Consider the following 22,844-nt stretch of genomic DNA (forward strand, 5'->3'; position numbering starts at 1 on the left):
TGACGTGACCCTGTCTGCGTTACACTGTATTGACGTGACCCTGTCTGCGTTACACCGTGTATTGACGTGACCCTGTCTGCATTACACTGTATTGACGTGACCCTGTCTGCATTACACCGTGTATTGACGTGACCCTGTCTGCGTTACACCGTGTATTGACGTGACCCTGTCTGCGTTACACCGTGTATTGACGTGACCCTGTCTGCGTTACACTGTATTGACGTGACCCTGTCTGCGTTACACTGTATTGACGTGACCCTGTCTGCGTTACACCGTGTATTGACGTGACCCTGTCTGCGTTACACCGTGTATTGACGTGACCCTGTCTGCGTTACACTGTATTGACGTGACCCTGTCTGCATTACACTGTATTGACGTGACCCTGTCTGCATTACACTGTATTGACGTGACCCTGTCTGCGTTACACTGTATTGACGTGACCCTGTCTGCGTTAAACTGTATTGACGTGACCCTGTCTGCGTTACACCGTGTACTGACGTGACCCTGTCTGCGTTACACCGTGTACTGACGTGACCCTGTCTGCGTTACACCGTGTACTGACGTGACCCTGTCTGCGTTACACTGTATTGACGTGACCCTGTCTGCGTTACACTGTATTGACGTGACCCTGTCTGCGTTACACCGTGTATTGACGTGACCCTGTCTGCGTTACACTGTATTGACGTGACCCTGTCTGCGTTACACTGTATTGACGTGACCCTGTCTGCGTTACACCGTGTATTGACGTGACCCTGTCTGCGTTACACTGTATTGACGTGACCCTGTCTGCGTTACACTGTATTGACGTGACCCTGTCTGCGTTACACTGTATTGACGTCACCCTGTCTGCGTTAAACTGTATTGACGTGACCCTGTCTGCGTTACACCGTGTATTGACGTGACCCTGTCTGCGTTACACGTGTATTGACGTGACCCTGTCTGCGTTACACTGTATTGACGTGACCCTGTCTGCGTTACACTGTATTGACGTGACCCTGTCTGCGTTACACTGTACTGACGTGACCCTGTCTGCGTTACACTGTACTGACGTGACCCTGTCTGCGTTACACCGTGTATTGACGTGACCCTGTCTGCGTTACACGTGTATTGACGTGACCCTGTCTGCGTTACACTGTATTGACGTGACCCTGTCTGCGTTACACTGTATTGACGTGACCCTGTCTGCGTTACACTGTATTGACGTGACCCTGTCTGCGTTACACCGTGTATTGACGTGACCCTGTCTGCGTTACACAGTGTATTGACGTGACCCTGTCTGCGTTACACTGTACTGACGTGACCCTGTCTGCGTTACACTGTATTGACGTGACCCTGTCTGCGTTACACCGTGTATTGACGTGACCCTGTCTGCGTTACACTGTATTGACGTGACCCTGTCTGCGTTACACCGTGTACTGACGTGACCCTGTCTGCGTTACACCGTGTATTGACGTGACCCTGTCTGCGTTACACTGTATTGACGTGACCCTGTCTGCATTACACTGTATTGACGTGACCCTGTCTGCGTTACACGTGTATTGACGTGACCCTGTCTGCGTTACACGTGTATTGACGTGACCCTGTCTGCGTTACACCGTGTATTGACGTGACCCTGTCTGCGTTACACCGTGTATTGACGTGACCCTGTCTGCATTACACTGTATTGACGTGACCCTGTCTGCATTACACTGTATTGACGTGACCCTGTCTGCGTTACACCGTGTACTGACGTGACCCTGTCTGCGTTACACCGTGTATTGACGTGACCCTGTCTGCGCTACACTGTATTGACGTGACCCTGTCTGCATTACACTGTATTGACGTGACCCTGTCTGCGTTACACTGTATTGACGTGACCCTGTCTGCTTTACACCGTGTACTGACGTGACCCTGTCTGCGTTACACCGTGTACTGACGTGACCCTGTCTGCGTTACACCGTGTACTGACGTGACCCTGTCTGCGTTACACCGTGTACTGACGTGACCCTGTCTGCGTTACACTGTATTGACGTGACCCTGTCTGCGTTACACTGTATTGACGTGACCCTGTCTGCTTTACACCGTGTACTGACGTGACCCTGTCTGCGTTACACCGTGTACTGACGTGACCCTGTCTGCGTTACACCGTGTACTGACGTGACCCTGTCTGCGTTACACCGTGTACTGACGTGACCCTGTCTGCGTTACACCGTGTACTGACGTGACCCTGTCTGCGTTACACTGTATTGACGTGACCCTGTCTGCGTTACACCGTGTACTGACGTGACCCTGTCTGCGTTACACCGTGTACTGACGTGACCCTGTCTGCGTTACACTGTATTGACGTGACCCTGTCTGCGTTACACCGTGTACTGACGTGACCCTGTCTGCGTTACACCGTGTATTGACGTGACCCTGTCTGCGTTACACCGTGTACTGACGTGACCCTGTCTGCGTTACACGTGTACTGACGTGATCCTGTCTGCGTTACACCGTGTATTGACGTGACCCTGTCTGCGTTACACCGTGTATTGACGTGACCCTGTCTGCGTTACACGTGTATTGACGTGACCCTGTCTGCGTTACACTGTATTGACGTGACCCTGTCTGCGTTACACTGTATTGACGTGACCCTGTCTGCGTTACACCGTGTATTGACGTGACCCTGTCTGCGTTACACAGTGTATTGACGTGACCCTGTCTGCGTTACACGTGTATTGACGTGACCCTGTCTGCGTTACACCGTGTACTGACGTGATCCTGTCTGCATTACACCATGTATTGACGTGACCCTGTCTGCGTTACACCGTGTATTGACGTGACCCTGTCTGCGTTTCACTGTATTGACGTGACCCTGTCTGCGTTACACTGTATTGACGTGACCCTGTCTGTGTTACACCGTGTATTGACGTGACCCTGTCTGCGTTACACCGTGTATTGACGTGACCCTGTCTGCGTTACACCGTGTATTGACGTGACCCTGTCTGCGTTACACTGTACTGACGTGACCCTGTCTGCGTTACACTGTATTGACGTGACCCTGTCTGCGTTACACCGTGTATTGACGTGACCCTGTCTGCGTTACACTGTATTGACGTGACCCTGTCTGCGTTACACCGTGTACTGACGTGACCCTGTCTGCGTTACACCGTGTATTGACGTGACCCTGTCTGCGTTACACTGTATTGACGTGACCCTGTCTGCATTACACTGTATTGACGTGACCCTGTCTGCGTTACACTGTATTGACGTGACCCTGTCTGCGTTACACGTGTATTGACGTGACCCTGTCTGCGTTACACCGTGTATTGACGTGACCCTGTCTGCGTTACACCGTGTATTGACGTGACCCTGTCTGCATTACACTGTATTGACGTGACCCTGTCTGCATTACACTGTATTGACGTGACCCTGTCTGCGTTACACCGTGTATTGACGTGACCCTGTCTGCGTTACACCGTGTATTGACGTGACCCTGTCTGCGTTACACTGTATTGACGTGACCCTGTCTGCGTTACACTGTATTGACGTGACCCTGTCTGCGTTACACCGTGTATTGACGTGACCCTGTCTGCGTTACACCGTGTATTGACGTGACCCTGTCTGCGTTACACTGTATTGACGTGACCCTGTCTGCATTACACTGTATTGACGTGACCCTGTCTGCGTTACACTGTATTGACGTGACCCTGTCTGCGTTACACCGTGTATTGACGTGACCCTGTCTGCATTACACTGTATTGACGTGACCCTGTCTGCATTACACCGTGTATTGACGTGACCCTGTCTGCGTTACACCGTGTATTGACGTGACCCTGTCTGCGTTACACCGTGTATTGACGTGACCCTGTCTGCGTTACACTGTATTGACGTGACCCTGTCTGCGTTACACTGTATTGACGTGACCCTGTCTGCGTTACACCGTGTATTGACGTGACCCTGTCTGCGTTACACCGTGTATTGACGTGACCCTGTCTGCGTTACACTGTATTGACGTGACCCTGTCTGCATTACACTGTATTGACGTGACCCTGTCTGCATTACACTGTATTGACGTGACCCTGTCTGCGTTACACCGTGTATTGACGTGACCCTGTCTGCATTACACTGTATTGACGTGACCCTGTCTGCGTTACACTGTATTGACGTGACCCTGTCTGCGTTACACTATATTGACGTGACCCTGTCTGCGTTAAACTGTATTGACGTGACCCTGTCTGCGTTACACCGTGTACTGACGTGACCCTGTCTGCGTTACACCGTGTACTGACGTGACCCTGTCTGCGTTACACCGTGTACTGACGTGACCCTGTCTGCGTTACACTGTATTGACGTGACCCTGTCTGCGTTACACTGTATTGACGTGACCCTGTCTGCGTTACACCGTGTATTGACGTGACCCTGTCTGCGTTACACTGTATTGACGTGACCCTGTCTGCGTTACACTGTATTGACGTGACCCTGTCTGCGTTACACCGTGTATTGACGTGACCCTGTCTGCGTTACACTGTATTGACGTGACCCTGTCTGCGTTACACTGTATTGACGTGACCCTGTCTGCGTTACACTGTATTGACGTGACCCTGTCTGCGTTAAACTGTATTGACGTGACCCTGTCTGCGTTACACCGTGTACTGACGTGACCCTGTCTGCGTTACACCGTGTATTGACGTGACCCTGTCTGCGTTACACGTGTATTGACGTGACCCTGTCTGCGTTACACTGTATTGACGTGACCCTGTCTGCGTTACACTGTACTGACGTGACCCTGTCTGCGTTACACTGTATTGACGTGACCCTGTCTGCGTTACACGTGTATTGACGTGACCCTGTCTGCGTTACACCGTGTACTGACGTGATCCTGTCTGCATTACACCGTGTATTGACGTGACCCTGTCTGCGTTACACCGTGTATTGACGTGACCCTGTCTGCGTTTCACTGTATTGACGTGACCCTGTCTGCGTTACACTGTATTGACGTGACCCTGTCTGTGTTACACCGTGTATTGACGTGACCCTGTCTGCGTTACACCGTGTATTGACGTGACCCTGTCTGCGTTACACCGTGTATTGACGTGACCCTGTCTGCGTTACACTGTACTGACGTGACCCTGTCTGCGTTACACTGTATTGACGTGACCCTGTCTGCGTTACACCGTGTATTGACGTGACCCTGTCTGCGTTACACTGTATTGACGTGACCCTGTCTGCGTTACACCGTGTACTGACGTGACCCTGTCTGCGTTACACCGTGTATTGACGTGACCCTGTCTGCGTTACACTGTATTGACGTGACCCTGTCTGCATTACACTGTATTGACGTGACCCTGTCTGCGTTACACTGTATTGACGTGACCCTGTCTGCGTTACACGTGTATTGACGTGACCCTGTCTGCGTTACACCGTGTATTGACGTGACCCTGTCTGCGTTACACCGTGTATTGACGTGACCCTGTCTGCATTACACTGTATTGACGTGACCCTGTCTGCATTACACTGTATTGACGTGACCCTGTCTGCGTTACACCGTGTATTGACGTGACCCTGTCTGCGTTACACCGTGTATTGACGTGACCCTGTCTGCGTTACACTGTATTGACGTGACCCTGTCTGCGTTACACTGTATTGACGTGACCCTGTCTGCGTTACACCGTGTATTGACGTGACCCTGTCTGCGTTACACCGTGTATTGACGTGACCCTGTCTGCGTTACACTGTATTGACGTGACCCTGTCTGCATTACACTGTATTGACGTGACCCTGTCTGCGTTACACTGTATTGACGTGACCCTGTCTGCGTTACACCGTGTATTGACGTGACCCTGTCTGCATTACACTGTATTGACGTGACCCTGTCTGCATTACACCGTGTATTGACGTGACCCTGTCTGCGTTACACCGTGTATTGACGTGACCCTGTCTGCGTTACACCGTGTATTGACGTGACCCTGTCTGCGTTACACTGTATTGACGTGACCCTGTCTGCGTTACACTGTATTGACGTGACCCTGTCTGCGTTACACCGTGTATTGACGTGACCCTGTCTGCGTTACACCGTGTATTGACGTGACCCTGTCTGCGTTACACTGTATTGACGTGACCCTGTCTGCATTACACTGTATTGACGTGACCCTGTCTGCATTACACTGTATTGACGTGACCCTGTCTGCGTTACACCGTGTATTGACGTGACCCTGTCTGCATTACACTGTATTGACGTGACCCTGTCTGCGTTACACTGTATTGACGTGACCCTGTCTGCGTTACACTGTATTGACGTGACCCTGTCTGCGTTAAACTGTATTGACGTGACCCTGTCTGCGTTACACCGTGTACTGACGTGACCCTGTCTGCGTTACACCGTGTACTGACGTGACCCTGTCTGCGTTACATCGTGTACTGACGTGACCCTGTCTGCGTTACACTGTATTGACGTGACCCTGTCTGCGTTACACTGTATTGACGTGACCCTGTCTGCGTTACACCGTGTATTGACGTGACCCTGTCTGCGTTACACTGTATTGACGTGACCCTGTCTGCGTTACACTGTATTGACGTGACCCTGTCTGCGTTACACTGTATTGACGTGACCCTGTCTGCGTTACACTGTATTGACGTGACCCTGTCTGCGTTACACGTGTATTGACGTGACCCTGTCTGCGTTACACCGTGTATTGACGTGACCCTGTCTGCGTTACACCGTGTATTGACGTGACCCTGTCTGCATTACACTGTATTGACGTGACCCTGTCTGCGTTACACCGTGTATTGACGTGACCCTGTCTGCGTTACACCGTGTATTGACGTGACCCTGTCTGCGTTACACTGTATTGACGTGACCCTGTCTGCGTTACACCGTGTATTGACGTGACCCTGTCTGCGTTACACTGTATTGACGTGACCCTGTCTGCGTTACACTGTATTGACGTGACCCTGTCTGCATTACACTGTATTGACGTGACCCTGTCTGCGTTACACTGTATTGACGTGACCCTGTCTGCGTTACACTGTATTGACGTGACCCTGTCTGCGTTAAACTGTACTGACGTGACCCTGTCTGCGTTACACCGTGTACTGACGTGACCCTGTCTGCGTTACACCGTGTACTGACGTGACCCTGTCTGCGTTACACCGTGTACTGACGTGACCCTGTCTGCGTTACACCGTGTACTGACGTGACCCTGTCTGCGTTACACCGTGTACTGACGTGACCCTGTCTGCGTTACACTGTATTGACGTGACCCTGTCTGCGTTACACCGTGTACTGACGTGACCCTGTCTGCGTTACACCGTGTACTGACGTGACCCTGTCTGCGTTACACCGTGTACTGACGTGACCCTGTCTGCGTTACACCGTGTATTGACGTGACCCTGTCTGCGTTACACCGTGTACTGACGTGACCCTGTCTGCGTTACACGTGTACTGACGTGATCCTGTCTGCGTTACACCGTGTATTGACGTGACCCTGTCTGCGTTACACCGTGTATTGACGTGACCCTGTCTGCGTTACACGTGTATTGACGTGACCCTGTCTGCGTTACACTGTATTGACGTGACCCTGTCTGCGTTACACTGTATTGACGTGACCCTGTCTGCGTTACACTGTATTGACGTGACCCTGTCTGCGTTACACCGTGTATTGACGTGACCCTGTCTGCGTTACACCATGTATTGACGTGACCCTGTCTGCGTTACACCGTGTATTGACGTGACCCTGTCTGCGTTACACAGTGTATTGACGTGACCCTGTCTGCGTTACACGTGTATTGACGTGACCCTGTCTGCGTTACACCGTGTACTGACGTGATCCTGTCTGCGTTACACCGTGTATTGACGTGACCCTGTCTGCGTTACACCGTGTATTGACGTGACCCTGTCTGCGTTTCACTGTATTGACGTGACCCTGTCTGCATTACACTGTATTGACGTGACCCTGTCTGCGTTACACTGTATTGACGTGACCCTGTCTGTGTTACACCGTGTACTGACGTGACCCTGTCTGCGTTACACCGTGTACTGACGTGACCCTGTCTGCGTTACACCGTGTACTGACGTGACCCTGTCTGCGTTACACCGTGTACTGACGTGACCCTGTCTGCGTTACACCGTGTACTGACGTGACCCTGTCTGCGTTACACCGTGTACTGACGTGACCCTGTCTGCGTTACACCGTGTATTGACGTGACCCTGTCTGCGTTACACCGTGTACTGACGTGACCCTGTCTGCGTTACACGTGTACTGACGTGATCCTGTCTGCATTACACCGTGTATTGACGTGACCCTGTCTGCGTTACACCGTGTATTGACGTGACCCTGTCTGCGTTACACGTGTATTGACGTGACCCTGTCTGCGTTACACTGTATTGACGTGACCCTGTCTGCGTTACACTGTATTGACGTGACCCTGTCTGCGTTACACTGTATTGACGTGACCCTGTCTGCGTTACACCGTGTATTGACGTGACCCTGTCTGCGTTACACAGTGTATTGACGTGACCCTGTCTGCGTTACACGTGTATTGACGTGACCCTGTCTGCGTTACACCGTGTACTGACGTGATCCTGTCTGCGTTACACCGTGTATTGACGTGACCCTGTCTGCGTTACACCGTGTATTGACGTGACCCTGTCTGCGTTTCACTGTATTGACGTGACCCTGTCTGCGTTACACTGTATTGACGTGACCCTGTCTGTGTTACACCGTGTATTGACGTGACCCTGTCTGCGTTACACCGTGTATTGACGTGACCCTGTCTGCGTTACACCGTGTATTGACGTGACCCTGTCTGCGTTACACTGTACTGACGTGACCCTGTCTGCGTTACACTGTATTGACGTGACCCTGTCTGCGTTACACCGTGTATTGACGTGACCCTGTCTGCGTTACACTGTATTGACGTGACCCTGTCTGCGTTACACTGTATTGACGTGACCCTGTCTGCGTTACACCGTGTATTGACGTGACCCTGTCTGCGTTACACAGTGTATTGACGTGACCCTGTCTGCGTTACACGTGTATTGACGTGACCCTGTCTGCGTTACACCGTGTACTGACGTGATCCTGTCTGCGTTACACCGTGTATTGACGTGACCCTGTCTGCGTTACACCGTGTATTGACGTGACCCTGTCTGCGTTTCACTGTATTGACGTGACCCTGTCTGCATTACACTGTATTGACGTGACCCTGTCTGCGTTACACTGTATTGACGTGACCCTGTCTGTGTTACACCGTGTACTGACGTGACCCTGTCTGCGTTACACCGTGTACTGACGTGACCCTGTCTGCGTTACACCGTGTATTGACGTGACCCTGTCTGCATTACACTGTATTGATGTGACCCTGTCTGCGTTTCACTGTATTGACGTGACCCTGTCTGCGTTACACTGTATTGACGTGACCCTGTCTGCGTTACACCGTGTATTGACGTGACCCTGTCTGCGTTACACCGTGTATTGACGTGACCCTGTCTGCGTTACACCGTGTATTGACGTGACCCTGTCTGCGTTACACTGTACTGACGTGACCCTGTCTGCGTTACACTGTATTGACGTGACCCTGTCTGCGTTACACCGTGTATTGACGTGACCCTGTCTGCGTTACACTGTATTGACGTGACCCTGTCTGCGTTACACCGTGTATTGACGTGACCCTGTCTGCGTTACACCGTGTATTGACGTGACCCTGTCTGCGTTACACGTGTATTGACGTGACCCTGTCTGCGTTACACCGTGTATTGACGTGACCCTGTCTGCGTTACACTGTATTGACGTGACCCTGTCTGCGTTACACCGTGTATTGACGTGACCCTGTCTGCGTTACACCGTGTATTGACGTGACCCTGTCTGCGTTACACCGTGTATTGACGTGACCCTGTCTGCGTTACACCGTGTATTGACGTGACCCTGTCTGCGTTACACTGTATTGACGTGACCCTGTCTGCGTTACACCGTGTATTGACGTGACCCTGTCTGCGTTACACTGTATTGACGTGACCCTGTCTGCGTTACACTGTATTGACGTGACCCTGTCTGCGTTACACCGTGTATTGACGTGACCCTGTCTGCGTTACACCGTGTATTGACGTGACCCTGTCTGCGTTACACCGTGTATTGACGTGACCCTGTCTGCGTTACACCGTGTATTGACGTGACCCTGTCTGCGTTACACCGTGTATTGACGTGACCCTGTCTGCGTTACACTGTATTGACGTGACCCTGTCTGCGTTACACCGTGTATTGACGTGACCCTGTCTGCGTTACACTGTATTGACGTGACCCTGTCTGCGTTACACTGTATTGACGTGACCCTGTCTGCGTTACACTGTATTGACGTGACCCTGTCTGCGTTACACTGTATTGACATGACCCTGTCTGCGTTACACCGTGTATTGACGTGAACCTGTCTGCGTTACACTGTATTGACGTGACCCTGTCTGCGTTACACTGTATTGACGTGACCCTGTCTGCATTACACTGTATTGACGTGACCCTGTCTGCGTTACACTGTATTGACGTGACCCTGTCTGCGTTACACCGTGTACTGACGTGACCCTGTCTGCGTTACACCGTGTATTGACGTGACCCTGTCTGCGTTACACCGTGTATTGACGTGACCCTGTCTGCGTTACACCGTGTATTGATGTGACCCTGTCTGTGTTACACTGTATTGACGTGACCCTGTCTGCGTTACACCGTGTACTGACGTGACCCTGTCTGCGTTACACCGTGTATTGACGTGACCCTGTCTGCGTTACACCGTGTATTGACGTGACCCTGTCTGCGTTACACCGTGTATTGACGTGACCCTGTCTGTGTTACACTGTATTGACGTGACCCTGTCTGCGTTACACTGTATTGACGTGACCCTGTCTGTGTTACACCGTGTATTGCTGTGACCCTGTCTGCGTTACACTGTATTGACGTGACCCTGTCTGCGTTACACTGTATTGACGTGACCCTGTCTGCGTTACACCGTGTATTGACGTGACCCTGTCTGCGTTACACGTGTATTGACGTGACCCTGTCTGCGTTACACCGTGTACTGACGTGATCCTGTCTGCGTTACACCGTGTATTGACGTGACCCTGTCTGCGTTACACCGTGTATTGACGTGACCCTGTCTGCGTTACACTGTATTGACGTGACCCTGTCTGCGTTACACTGTATTGACGTGACCCTGTCTGCGTTACACCGTGTATTGACGTGACCCTGTCTGTGTTACACCGTGTATTGACGTGACCCTGTCTGCGTTACACCGTGTATTGACGTGACCCTGTCTGCGTTACACCGTGTATTGACGTGACCCTGTCTGCGTTACACTGTACTGACGTGACCCTGTCTGCGTTACACTGTATTGACGTGACCCTGTCTGCGTTACACCGTGTATTGACGTGACCCTGTCTGCGTTACACTGTATTGACGTGACCCTGTCTGCGTTACACCGTGTATTGACGTGACCCTGTCTGCGTTACACCGTGTATTGACGTGACCCTGTCTGCGTTACACGTGTATTGACGTGACCCTGTCTGCGTTACACCGTCTATTGACGTGACCCTGTCTGCGTTACACTGTATTGACGTGACCCTGTCTGCGTTACACCGTGTATTGACGTGACCCTGTCTGCGTTACACCGTGTATTGACGTGACCCTGTCTGCGTTACACCGTGTATTGACGTGACCCTGTCTGCGTTACACCGTGTATTGACGTGACCCTGTCTGCGTAACACTGTATTGACGTGACCCTGTCTGCGTTACACTGTATTGACGTGACCCTGTCTGCGTTACACTGTATTGACGTGACCCTGTCTGCGTTACACCGTGTATTGACGTGACCCTGTCTGCGTTACACCGTGTATTGACGTGACCCTGTCTGCGTTACACTGTATTGACGTGACCCTGTCTGCGTTACACTGTATTGACGTGACCCTGTCTGCGTTACACCGTGTATTGACGTGACCCCGTCTGCGTTACACCGTGTATTGACGTGACCCTGTCTGCGTTACACCGTGTATTGACGTGACCCTGTCTGCGTTACACCGTGTATTGACGTGACCCTGTCTGCGTTACACCGTGTATTGACGTGACCCTGTCTGCGTTACACCGTGTATTGACGTGACCCTGTCTGCGTTACACTGTATTGACGTGACCCTGTCTGCGTTACACCGTGTATTGACGTGACCCTGTCTGCGTTACACTGTATTGACGTGACCCTGTCTGCGTTACACTGTATTGACGTGACCCTGTCTGCGTTACACTGTATTGACGTGACCCTGTCTGCGTTACACTGTATTGACGTGACCCTGTCTGCGTTACACCGTGTATTGACGTGACCCTGTCTGCGTTACACCATGTATTGACGTGACCCTGTCTGCGTTACACTGTATTGACGTGACCCTGTCTGCGTTACACTGTATTGACGTGACCCTGTCTGCGTTACACTGTATTGACGTGACCCTGTCTGCGTTACACCGTGTATTGACGTGACCCTGTCTGCGTTACACCGTGTATTGACGTGACCCTGTCTGCGTTACACTGTATTGACGTGACCCTGTCTGCGTTACACCGTGTATTGACGTGACCCTGTCTGCGTTACACCGTGTATTGACGTGACCCTGTCTGCGTTACACCGTGTATTGACGTGACCCTGTCTGCGTTACACCGTGTATTGACGTGACCCTGTCTGCGTTACACTGTATTGACGTGACCCTGTCTGCGTTACACCGTGTATTGACGTGACCCTGTCTGCGTTACACTGTATTGACGTGACCCTGTCTGCGTTACACTGTATTGACGTGACCCTGTCTGCGTTACACTGTATTGACGTGACCCTGTCTGCGTTACACTGTATTGACGTGACCCTGTCTGCGTTACACCGTGTATTGACGTGACCCTGTCTGCGTTACACCATGTATTGACGTGACCCTGTCTGCGTTACACTGTATTGACGTGACCCTGTCTGCGTTACACTGTATTGACGTGACCCTGTCTGCATTACACTGTATTGACGTGACCCTGTCTGCGTTACACTGTATTGACGTGACCCTGTCTGCGTTACACCGTGTACTGACGTGACCCTGTCTGCGTTACACCGTGTATTGACGTGACCCTGTCTGCGTTACACCGTGTATTGACGTGACCCTGTCTGCGTTACACCGTGTATTGACGTGACCCTGTCTGCGTTACACTGTATTGACGTGACCCTGTCTGCGTTACACCGTGTATTGCTGTGACCCTGTCTGCGTTACACTGTATTGACGAGACCCTGTCTGCGTTACACTGTATTGACGTGACCCTGTCTGTGTTACACCGTGTATTGCTGTGACCCTGTCTGCGTTACACTGTATTGACGTGACCCTGTCTGCGTTACACTGTATTGACGTGACCCTGTCTTCGTTACACTGTATTGACGTGACCCTGTCTGCGTTACACTGTACTGACGTGACCCTGTCTGCGTTACACTGTATTGACGTGACCCTGTCTGAGTTACACTGTATTGACGTGACCCTGTCTGCATTACACTGTATTGACGTGACCCTGTCTGCGTTACACTGTACTGACGTGACCCTGTCTGCGTTACACCGTGTATTGACGTGACCCTGTCTGCGTTACACTGTATTGACGTGACCCTGTCTGCATTACACTGTATTGACGTGACCCTGTCTGCGTTACACTGTATTGACGTGACCCTGTCTGCGTTACACCGTGTACTGACGTGACCCTGTCTGTGTTACACCGTGTATTGACGTGACCCTGTCTGCGTTTCACTGTATTGACGTGACCCTGTCTGCATTACACTGTATTGACGTGACCCTGTCTGCGTTACACTGTATTGACGTGACCCTGTCTGCGTTACACGTGTATTGACGTGACCCTGTCTGCGTTACACCGTGTATTGACGTGACCCTGTCTGCGTTACACCGTGTATTGACGTGACCCTGTCTGCGTTACACTGTATTGACGTGACCCTGTCTGCATTACACTGTATTGACGTGACCCTGTCTGCGTTACACCGTGTATTGACGTGACCCTGTCTGCGTTACACCGTGTATTGACGTGACCCTGTCTGCGTTACACTGTATTGACGTGACCCTGTCTGCGTTACACCGTGTATTGACGTGACCCTGTCTGCGTTACACTGTATTGACGTGACCCTGTCTGCATTACACTGTATTGACGTGACCCTGTCTGCCTTACACTGTATTGACGTAACCCTGTCTGCGTTACACTGTATTGACGTGACCCTGTCTGCGTTACACTGTATTGACGTGACCCTGTCTGCGTTAAACTGTATTGACGTGACCCTGTCTGCGTTACACCGTGTACTGACGTGACCCTGTCTGCGTTACACCGTGTACTGACGTGACCCTGTCTGCGTTACACCGTGTACTGACGTGACCCTGTCTGCGTTACACTGTATTGACGTGACCCTGTCTGCGTTACACCGTGTACTGACGTGACCCCGTCTGCGTTACACCGTGTACTGACGTGACCCTGTCTGCGTTACACCGTGTATTGACGTGACCCTGTCTGCGTTACACCGTGTATTGACGTGACCCTGTCTGCGTTACACCGTGTACTGACGTGACCCTGTCTGCGTTACACCGTGTATTGACGTGACCCTGTCTGCGTTACACCGTGTACTGACGTGACCCTGTCTGCGTTACACCGTGTACTGACGTGACCCTGTCTGCGTTACACCGTGTATTGACGTGACCCTGTCTGCGTTACACCGTGTATTGACGTGACCCTGTCTGCGTTACACTGTACTGACGTGACCCTGTCTGCGTTACACTGTATTGACGTGACCCTGTCTGCGTTACACCGTGTGTTGACGTGACCCTGTCTGCGTTACACCGTGTATTGACGTGACCCTGTCTGCGTTACACTGTATTGACGTGACCCTGTCTGCGTTACACTGTATTGACGTGACCCTGTCTGCGTTACACCGTGTATTGACGTGACCCTGTCTGCGTTACACTGTATTGACGTGACCCTGTCTGCGTTACACCGTGTATTGACGTGACCCTGTCTGCGTTACACCGTGTACTGACGTGACCCTGTCTGCGTTACACTGTATTGACGTGACCCTGTCTGCGTTACACCGTGTATTGACGTGACCCTGTCTGCGTTACACCGTGTATTGACGTGACCCTGTCTGCGTTACACCGTGTATTGACGTGACCCTGTCTGCGTTACACCGTGTACTGACGTGACCCTGTCTGCGTTACACCGTGTACTGACGTGACCCTGTCTGCATTACACTGTATTGACGTGACCCTGTCTGCATTACACCGTGTATTGCTGTGACCCTGTCTGCGTTACACTGTATTGACGTGACCCTGTCTGCGTTACACCGTGTACTGACGTGACCCTGTCTGCGTTACATCGTGTATTGACGTGACCCTGTCTGCGTTACACTGTATTGACGTGACCCTGTCTGCGTTACACCGTGTACTGACGTGACCCTGTCTGCGTTACACCGTGTATTGACGTGACCCTGTCTGCGTTACACCGTGTACTGACGTGACCCTGTCTGCGTTACATCGTGTATTGACGTGACCCTGTCTGCGTTACACGTGTATTGACGTGACCCTGTCTGCGTTACACGTGTATTGACGTGACCCTGTCTGCGTTACACTGTAGTGACGTGACCCTGTCTGCGTTACACGTGTATTGACGTGACCCTGTCTGCGTTACACGTGTATTGACGTGACCCTGTCTGCGTTACACGTGTATTGACGTGACCCTGTCTGCGTTACACTGTATTGACGTGACCCTGTCTGCGTTACACCGTGTATTGACGTGACCCTGTCTGCGTTACACCGTGTATTGACGTGACCCTGTCTGCGTTACACTGTATTGACGTGACCCTGTCTGCGTTACACCGTGTATTGACGTGACCCTGTCTGCGTTACACCGTGTATTGACGTGACCCTGTCTGCGTTACACTGTATTGACGTGACCCTGTCTGCGTTACTGTATTGACGTGACCCTGTCTGCGTTACACTGTATTGACGTGACCCTGTCTGCGTTACACTGTATTGACGTGACCCTGTCTGCGTTACACTGTATTGACGTGACCCTGTCTGCGTTACACCGTGTATTGACGTGACCCTGTCTGCGTTACACTGTATTGACGTGACCCTGTCTGCGTTACACTGTATTGACGTGACCCTGTCTGCGTTACACCGTGTATTGACGTGACCCTGTCTGCGTTACACGTGTATTGACGTGACCCTGTCTGCGTTACACCGTGTATTGACGTGACCCTGTCTGCGTTACACTGTATTGACGTGACCCTGTCTGCGTTACACCGTGTATTGACGTGACCCTGTCTGCGTTACACCGTGTATTGACGTGACCCTGTCTGCGTTACACCGTGTATTGACGTGACCCTGTCTGCGTTACACTGTATTGACGTGACCCTGTCTGCGTTACACTGTATTGACGTGACCCTGTCTGCGTTACACTGTATTGACGTGACCCTGTCTGCGTTACACTGTATTGACGTGACCCTGTCTGCGTTACACGTGTATTGACGTGACCCTGTCTGCGTTACACTGTATTGACGTGACCCTGTCTGCGTTACACTGTATTGACGTGACCCTGTCTGCGTTACACTGTATTGACGTGACCCTGTCTGCGTTACACTGTATTGACGTGACCCTGTCTGCGTTACACAGTATTGACGTGACCCTGTCTGCGTTACACAGTATTGACGTGACCCTGTCTGCGTTACACTGTATTGACGTGACCCTGTCTGCGTTACACAGTATTGACGTGACCCTGTCTGCGTTACACTGTATTGACGTGACCCTGTCTGCATTACACTGTATTGACGTGACCCTGTCTGCGTTACACCGTGTACTGACGTGACCCTGTCTGCGTTACACCGTGTATTGACGTGACCCTGTCTGCGTTACACTGTATTGACGTGACCCTGTCTGCGTTACACCGTGTATTGACGTGACCCTGTCTGCGTTACACGTGTATTGACGTGACCTTGTCTGCGTTACACTGTGTATTGCTGTGACCTTGTCTGCGTTACACCGTGTATTGACGTGACCCTGTCTGCGTTACACCGTGTACTGACGTGACCCTGTCTGCGTTACACTGTATTGACGTGACCCTGTCTGCGTTACACGTGTATTGACGTGACCCTGTCTGCGTTACACTGTATTGACGTGACCCTGTCTGCGTTACACTGTATTGACGTGACCCTGTCTGCGTTACACTGTATTGACGTGACCCTGTCTGCGTTACACTGTATTGACGTGACCCTGTCTGCGTTACACTGTGTATTGACGTGACCCTGTCTGCGTTACACGTGTATTGACGTGACCTTGTCTGCGTTACACTGTGTATTGCTGTGACCTTGTCTGCATTACACCGTGTATTGACGTGACCCTGTCTGCGTTACACCGTGTATTGACGTGACCCTGTCTGCGTTACACTGTATTGACGTGACCCTGTCTGCGTTACACTGTATTGACGTGACCCTGTCTGCGTTACACGTGTATTGACGTGACCCTGTCTGCGTTACACGTGTATTGACGTGACCCTGTCTGCGTTACACGTGTATTGACGTGACCCTGTCTGCGTTACACCGTGTATTGACGTGACCCTGTCTGCGTTACACCGTGTATTGACGTGACCCTGTCTGCGTTACACCGTGTATTGACGTGACCCTGTCTGCGTTACACTGTATTGACGTGACCCTGTCTGCGTTACACCGTGTATTGACGTGACCCTGTCTGCGTTACACGTGTATTGACGTGACCCTGTCTGCGTTACACGTGTATTGACGTGACCCTGTCTGCGTTACACCGTGTATTGACGTGACCCTGTCTGCGTTACACCGTGTATTGACGTGACCCTGTCTGCGTTACACCGTGTACTGACGTGACCCTGTCTGCGTTACACCGTGTATTGCTGTGACCCTGTCTGCGTTACACGTGTATTGACGTGACCCTGTCTGCGTTACACTGTATTGACGTGACCCTGTCTGCGTTACACCGTGTATTGACGTGACCCTGTCTGCGTTACACCGTGTATTGCTGTGACCCTGTCTGCGTTACACCGTGTATTGACGTGACCCTGTCTGCGTTACACCGTGTATTGCTGTGACCCTGTCTGCGTTACACGTGTATTGACGTGACCCTGTCTGCGTTACACCATGTATTGACGTGACCCTGTCTGCGTTACACTGTATTGACGTGACCCTGTCTGCGTTACACGTGTATTGACGTGACCCTGTCTGCGTTACACCGTGTATTGACGTGACCCTGTCTGCGTTACACGTGTATTGACGTGACCCTGTCTGCGTTACACGTGTATTGACGTGACCATGTCTGCGTTACACGTGTATTGACGTGACCCTGTCTGCGTTACACGTGTATTGACGTGACCCTGTCTGCGTTACACGTGTATTGACGTGACCCTGTCTGCGTTACACCGTGTATTGACGTGACCCTGTCTGCGTTACACCGTGTATTGACGTGACCCTGTCTGCGTTACACCGTGTACTGACGTGACCCTGTCTGCGTTACACTGTATTGACATGACCCTGTCTGCGTTACACGTGTATTGACGTGACCCTGTCTGCGTTACACGTGTATTGACGTGACCCTGTCTGCGTTACACCGTGTATTGACGTGACCCTGTCTGCGTTACACGTGTATTGACGTGACCCTGTCTGCGTTACACGTGTATTGACGTGACCCTGTCTGCGTTACACCATGTATTGACGTGACCCTGTCTGCGTTACACCGTGTATTGACGTGACCCTGTCTGCATTACACTGTATTGACGTGACCCTGTCTGCGTTACACCGTGTATTGACGTGACCCTGTCTGCGTTACACCGTGTATTGACGTGACCCTGTCTGCGTTACACGTGTATTGACGTGACCCTGTCTGCGTTACACCATGTATTGACGTGACCCTGTCTGCGTTACACGTGTATTGACGTGACCCTGTCTGCGTTACACGTGTATTGATGTGACCCTGTCTGCGTTACACGTGTATTGACGTGACCCTGTCTGCGTTACACCGTGTACTGACGTGACCCTGTCTGCGTTACACTGTATTGACGTGACCCTGTCTGCGTTACACCGTGTATTGACGTGACCCTGTCTGCGTTACACTGTATTGACGTGACCCTGTCTGCGTTACACCGTGTATTGACGTGACCCTGTCTGCGTTACACCGTGTACTGACGTGACCCTGTCTGCGTTACACTGTATTGACGTGACCCTGTCTGCGTTACACCGTGTATTGACGTGACCCTGTCTGCGTTACACTGTACTGACGTGACCCTGTCTGCGTTACACCGTGTACTGACGTGACCCTGTCTGCGTTACACCGTGTATTGACGTGACCCTGTCTGCGTTACACTGTACTGACGTGACCCTGTCTGCGTTACACCGTGTATTGACGTGACCCTGTCTGCGTTACACTGTATTGACGTGACCCTGTCTGCGTTACACCGTGTGCTGACGTGACCCTGTCTGCGTTACACCGTGTATTGACGTGACCCTGTCTGCGTTACACCGTGTGCTGACGTGACCCTGTCTGCGTTACACCGTGTATTGACGTGACCCTGTCTGCGTTACACTGTGTACTGACGTGACCCTGTCTGCGTTACACTGTACTGACGTGACCCTGTCTGCGTTACACCGTGTATTGACGTGACCCTGTCTGCGTTACACTGTACTGACGTGACCCTGTCTGCGTTACACTGTATTGACGTGACCCTGTCTGCGTTACACTGTATTGACGTGACCCTGTCTGCGTTACACTGTATTGACGTGACCCTGTCTGCGTTACACCGTGTGCTGACGTGACCCTGTCTGCGTTACACCGTGTATTGACGTGACCCTGTCTGCGTTACACTGTACTGACGTGACCCTGTCTGCGTTACACCGTGTATTGACGTGACCCTGTCTGCGTTACACCGTGTGTTGACGTGACCCTGTCCGTGATACAATTTGTATTAATGAGGTCATGTCTTTGCTACACTGTATTACAGTTGATATATTAAAATATGAATGTCTCTTCTTCTGTCAGGGTAGAAACACGTGCAGGAATGACATTGGCTTCTTCCCCAGCAGCCATGTGAAGCCTTTTCTGTGTGTAAGTGCACCCGCAGTGAGAGGGTTACCTTGTGGGGTAACAGGGGATCTGGGTAAACACGCAAAAGTGAAGTGTATATAAAACAGCTCTCATTGCATATAGCTTAGCTCTCTGTATAACACTGATAACAGATAGAGGTCACTGCATATAACAGAGCTTGTTTTGACTCCACAGTGCCCGGTGCAGGATTTGTCTGTGTATCCATGGTGAGTATAAGTGATTGATTGTGTCTGATACCCTAAGGCAGGTACGGAAAGTTGTGATAAATGTAAGACATGAGACCCTCTCCCCTCCTGTTATTACATGAGACATGAGACCCTCTCCCCTCCTGTTATTATATGAGATAAAAGACCCTCTTCCCTCCGATTATTACATGAGATATAATACCCTGTCTCCTCTGGTTACTGCATGAGATATAATACCCGGTCTCCTCTGGTTACTGCATGAGATATAATACCCGGTCTCCTCTGGTTATTGCATGAGATATAATACCCGGTCTCCTCTGGTTATTACATGAGATATAATACCCTGTCTCCTCTGGTTACTGCATGAGATATAATACCCTGTCTCCTCTGGTTATTGCATGAGATATAATACCCTGTCTCCTCTGGTTACTGCATGAGATATAATACCCTGTCTCCTCTGGTTATTGCATGAGATATAATACCCTGTCTCCTCTGGTTACTGCATGAGATATAATACCCTGTCTCCTCTGGTTATTGCATGAGATATAATACCCGGTCTCCTCTGGTTATTACATGAGATATAATACCCTGTCTCCTCTGGTTACTGCATGAGATATAATACCCTGTCTCCTCTGGTTATTGCATGAGATATAATACCCTGTCTCCTCTGGTTACTGCATGAGATATAATACCCTGTCTCCTCTGGTTACTGCATGAGATATAATACCCTGTCTCCTCTGGTTATTGCATGAGATATAATACCCTGTCTCCTCTGGTTATTACATGAGATATAATACCCTGTCTCCTCTGGTTACTGTATGAGATATAATACCCTGTCTCCTCTGGTTATTGCATGAGATATAATACCCTGTCTCCTCTGGTTACTGCATGAGATATAATACCCGGTCTCCTCTGGTTATTGCATGAGATATAATACCCTGTCTCCTCTGGTTACTGCATGAGATATAATACCCCGTCTCCTCTGGTTATTGCATGAGATATAATACCCTGTCTCCTCTGGTTATTGCATGAGATATAATACCCCGTCTCCTCTGGTTATTGCATGAGATATAATACCCGGTCTCCCCTGGTTACTGCATGAGATATAATACCCGGTCTCCTCTGGTTACTGCATGAGATATAATACCCGGTCTCCTCTGGTTATTGCATGAGATATAATACCCTGTCTCCTCTGGTTACTGCATGAGATATAATACCCTGTCTCCTCTGGTTATTGCATGAGATATAATACCCTGTCTCCTCTGGTTACTGCATGAGATATAATACCCTGTCTCCTCTGGTTATTGCATGAGATATAATACCCTGTCTCCTCTGGTTATTGCATGAGATATAATACCCGGTCTCCTCTGGTTATTGCATGAGATATAATACCCCGTCTCCTCTGGTTACTGCATGAGATATAATACCCGGTCTCCTCTGGTTATTGCATGAGATATAATACCCGGTCTCCTCTGGTTATTGCATGAGATATAATACCCTGTCTCCTCTGGTTATTGCATGAGATATAATACCCGGTCTCCTCTGGTTATTGCATGATATATAATACCCTGTCTCCTCTGGTTATTGCATGAGATATAATACCCGGTCTCCTCTGGTTACTGCATGAGATATAATACCCTGTCTCCTCTGGTTACTGCATGAGATATAATACCCTGTCTCCTCTGGTTATTGCATGAGATATAATACCTGGTCTCCTCTGGTTATTGCATGAGATATAATACCCTGTCTCCTCTGGTTACTGCATGAGATATAATACCCTGTCTCCTCTGGTTATTGCATGAGATATAATACCCTGTCTCCTCTGGTTACTGCATGAGATATAATACCCGGTCTCCTCTGGTTATTGCATGAGATATAATACCCCGTCTCCTCTGGTTATTGCATGAGATATAATACCCTGTCTCCTCTGGTTACTGCATGAGATATAATACCCCGTCTCCTCTGGTTATTGCATGAGATATAATACCCCGTCTCCTCTGGTTATTGCATGAGATATAATACCCTGTCTCCTCTGGTTACTGCATGAGATATAATACCCTGTCTCCTCTGGTTACTGCATGAGATATAATACTCGGTCTCCTCTGGTTACTGCATGAGATATAATACCCGGTCTCCTCTGGTTATTGCATGAGATATAATACCTGGTCTCCTCTGGTTACTGCATGAGATATAATACCCGGTCTCCTCTGGTTACTGCATGAGATATAATACCCGGTCTCCTCTGGTTACTGCATGAGATATAATACCCGGTCTCCTCTGGTTACTGCATGAGATATAATACCCGGTCTCCTCTGGTTATTGCATGAGATATAATACCCGGTCTCCTCTGGTTACTGCATGAGATATAATACCCGGTCTCCTCTGGTTATTGCATGAGATATAATACCCTGTCTCCTCTGGTTACTGCATGAGATATAATACCCGGTCTCCTCTGGTTATTGCATGAGATATAATACCCCGTCTCCTCTGGTTATTGCATGAGATATAATACCCCGTCTCCTCTGGTTACTGCATGAGATATAATA

The 22,844-nt window shown here is 50.5% G+C and overlaps 1 protein-coding gene across 2 annotated transcripts in view; it reads left to right on the forward strand.

Moving 5' to 3' along the window:
- VAV1 (vav guanine nucleotide exchange factor 1) overlaps positions 1-22,844 on the forward strand; it is a 118,899-nt gene that overhangs the window by 87,193 nt on the left and 8,862 nt on the right. For both annotated transcript variants that reach the window (XM_075604444.1, XM_075604443.1), the window contains exons 21-22: positions 20,048-20,113; positions 20,288-20,319. In XM_075604444.1, the coding sequence (XP_075460559.1) occupies positions 20,048-20,113; positions 20,288-20,319 (98 nt within the window). The remainder of the gene's footprint in view (positions 1-20,047; positions 20,114-20,287; positions 20,320-22,844) is intronic.

The sequence above is a fragment of the Ascaphus truei genome, chromosome 6, assembly GCF_040206685.1.
Source record: "Ascaphus truei isolate aAscTru1 chromosome 6, aAscTru1.hap1, whole genome shotgun sequence".
NCBI lineage: Eukaryota > Metazoa > Chordata > Amphibia > Anura > Ascaphidae > Ascaphus > Ascaphus truei.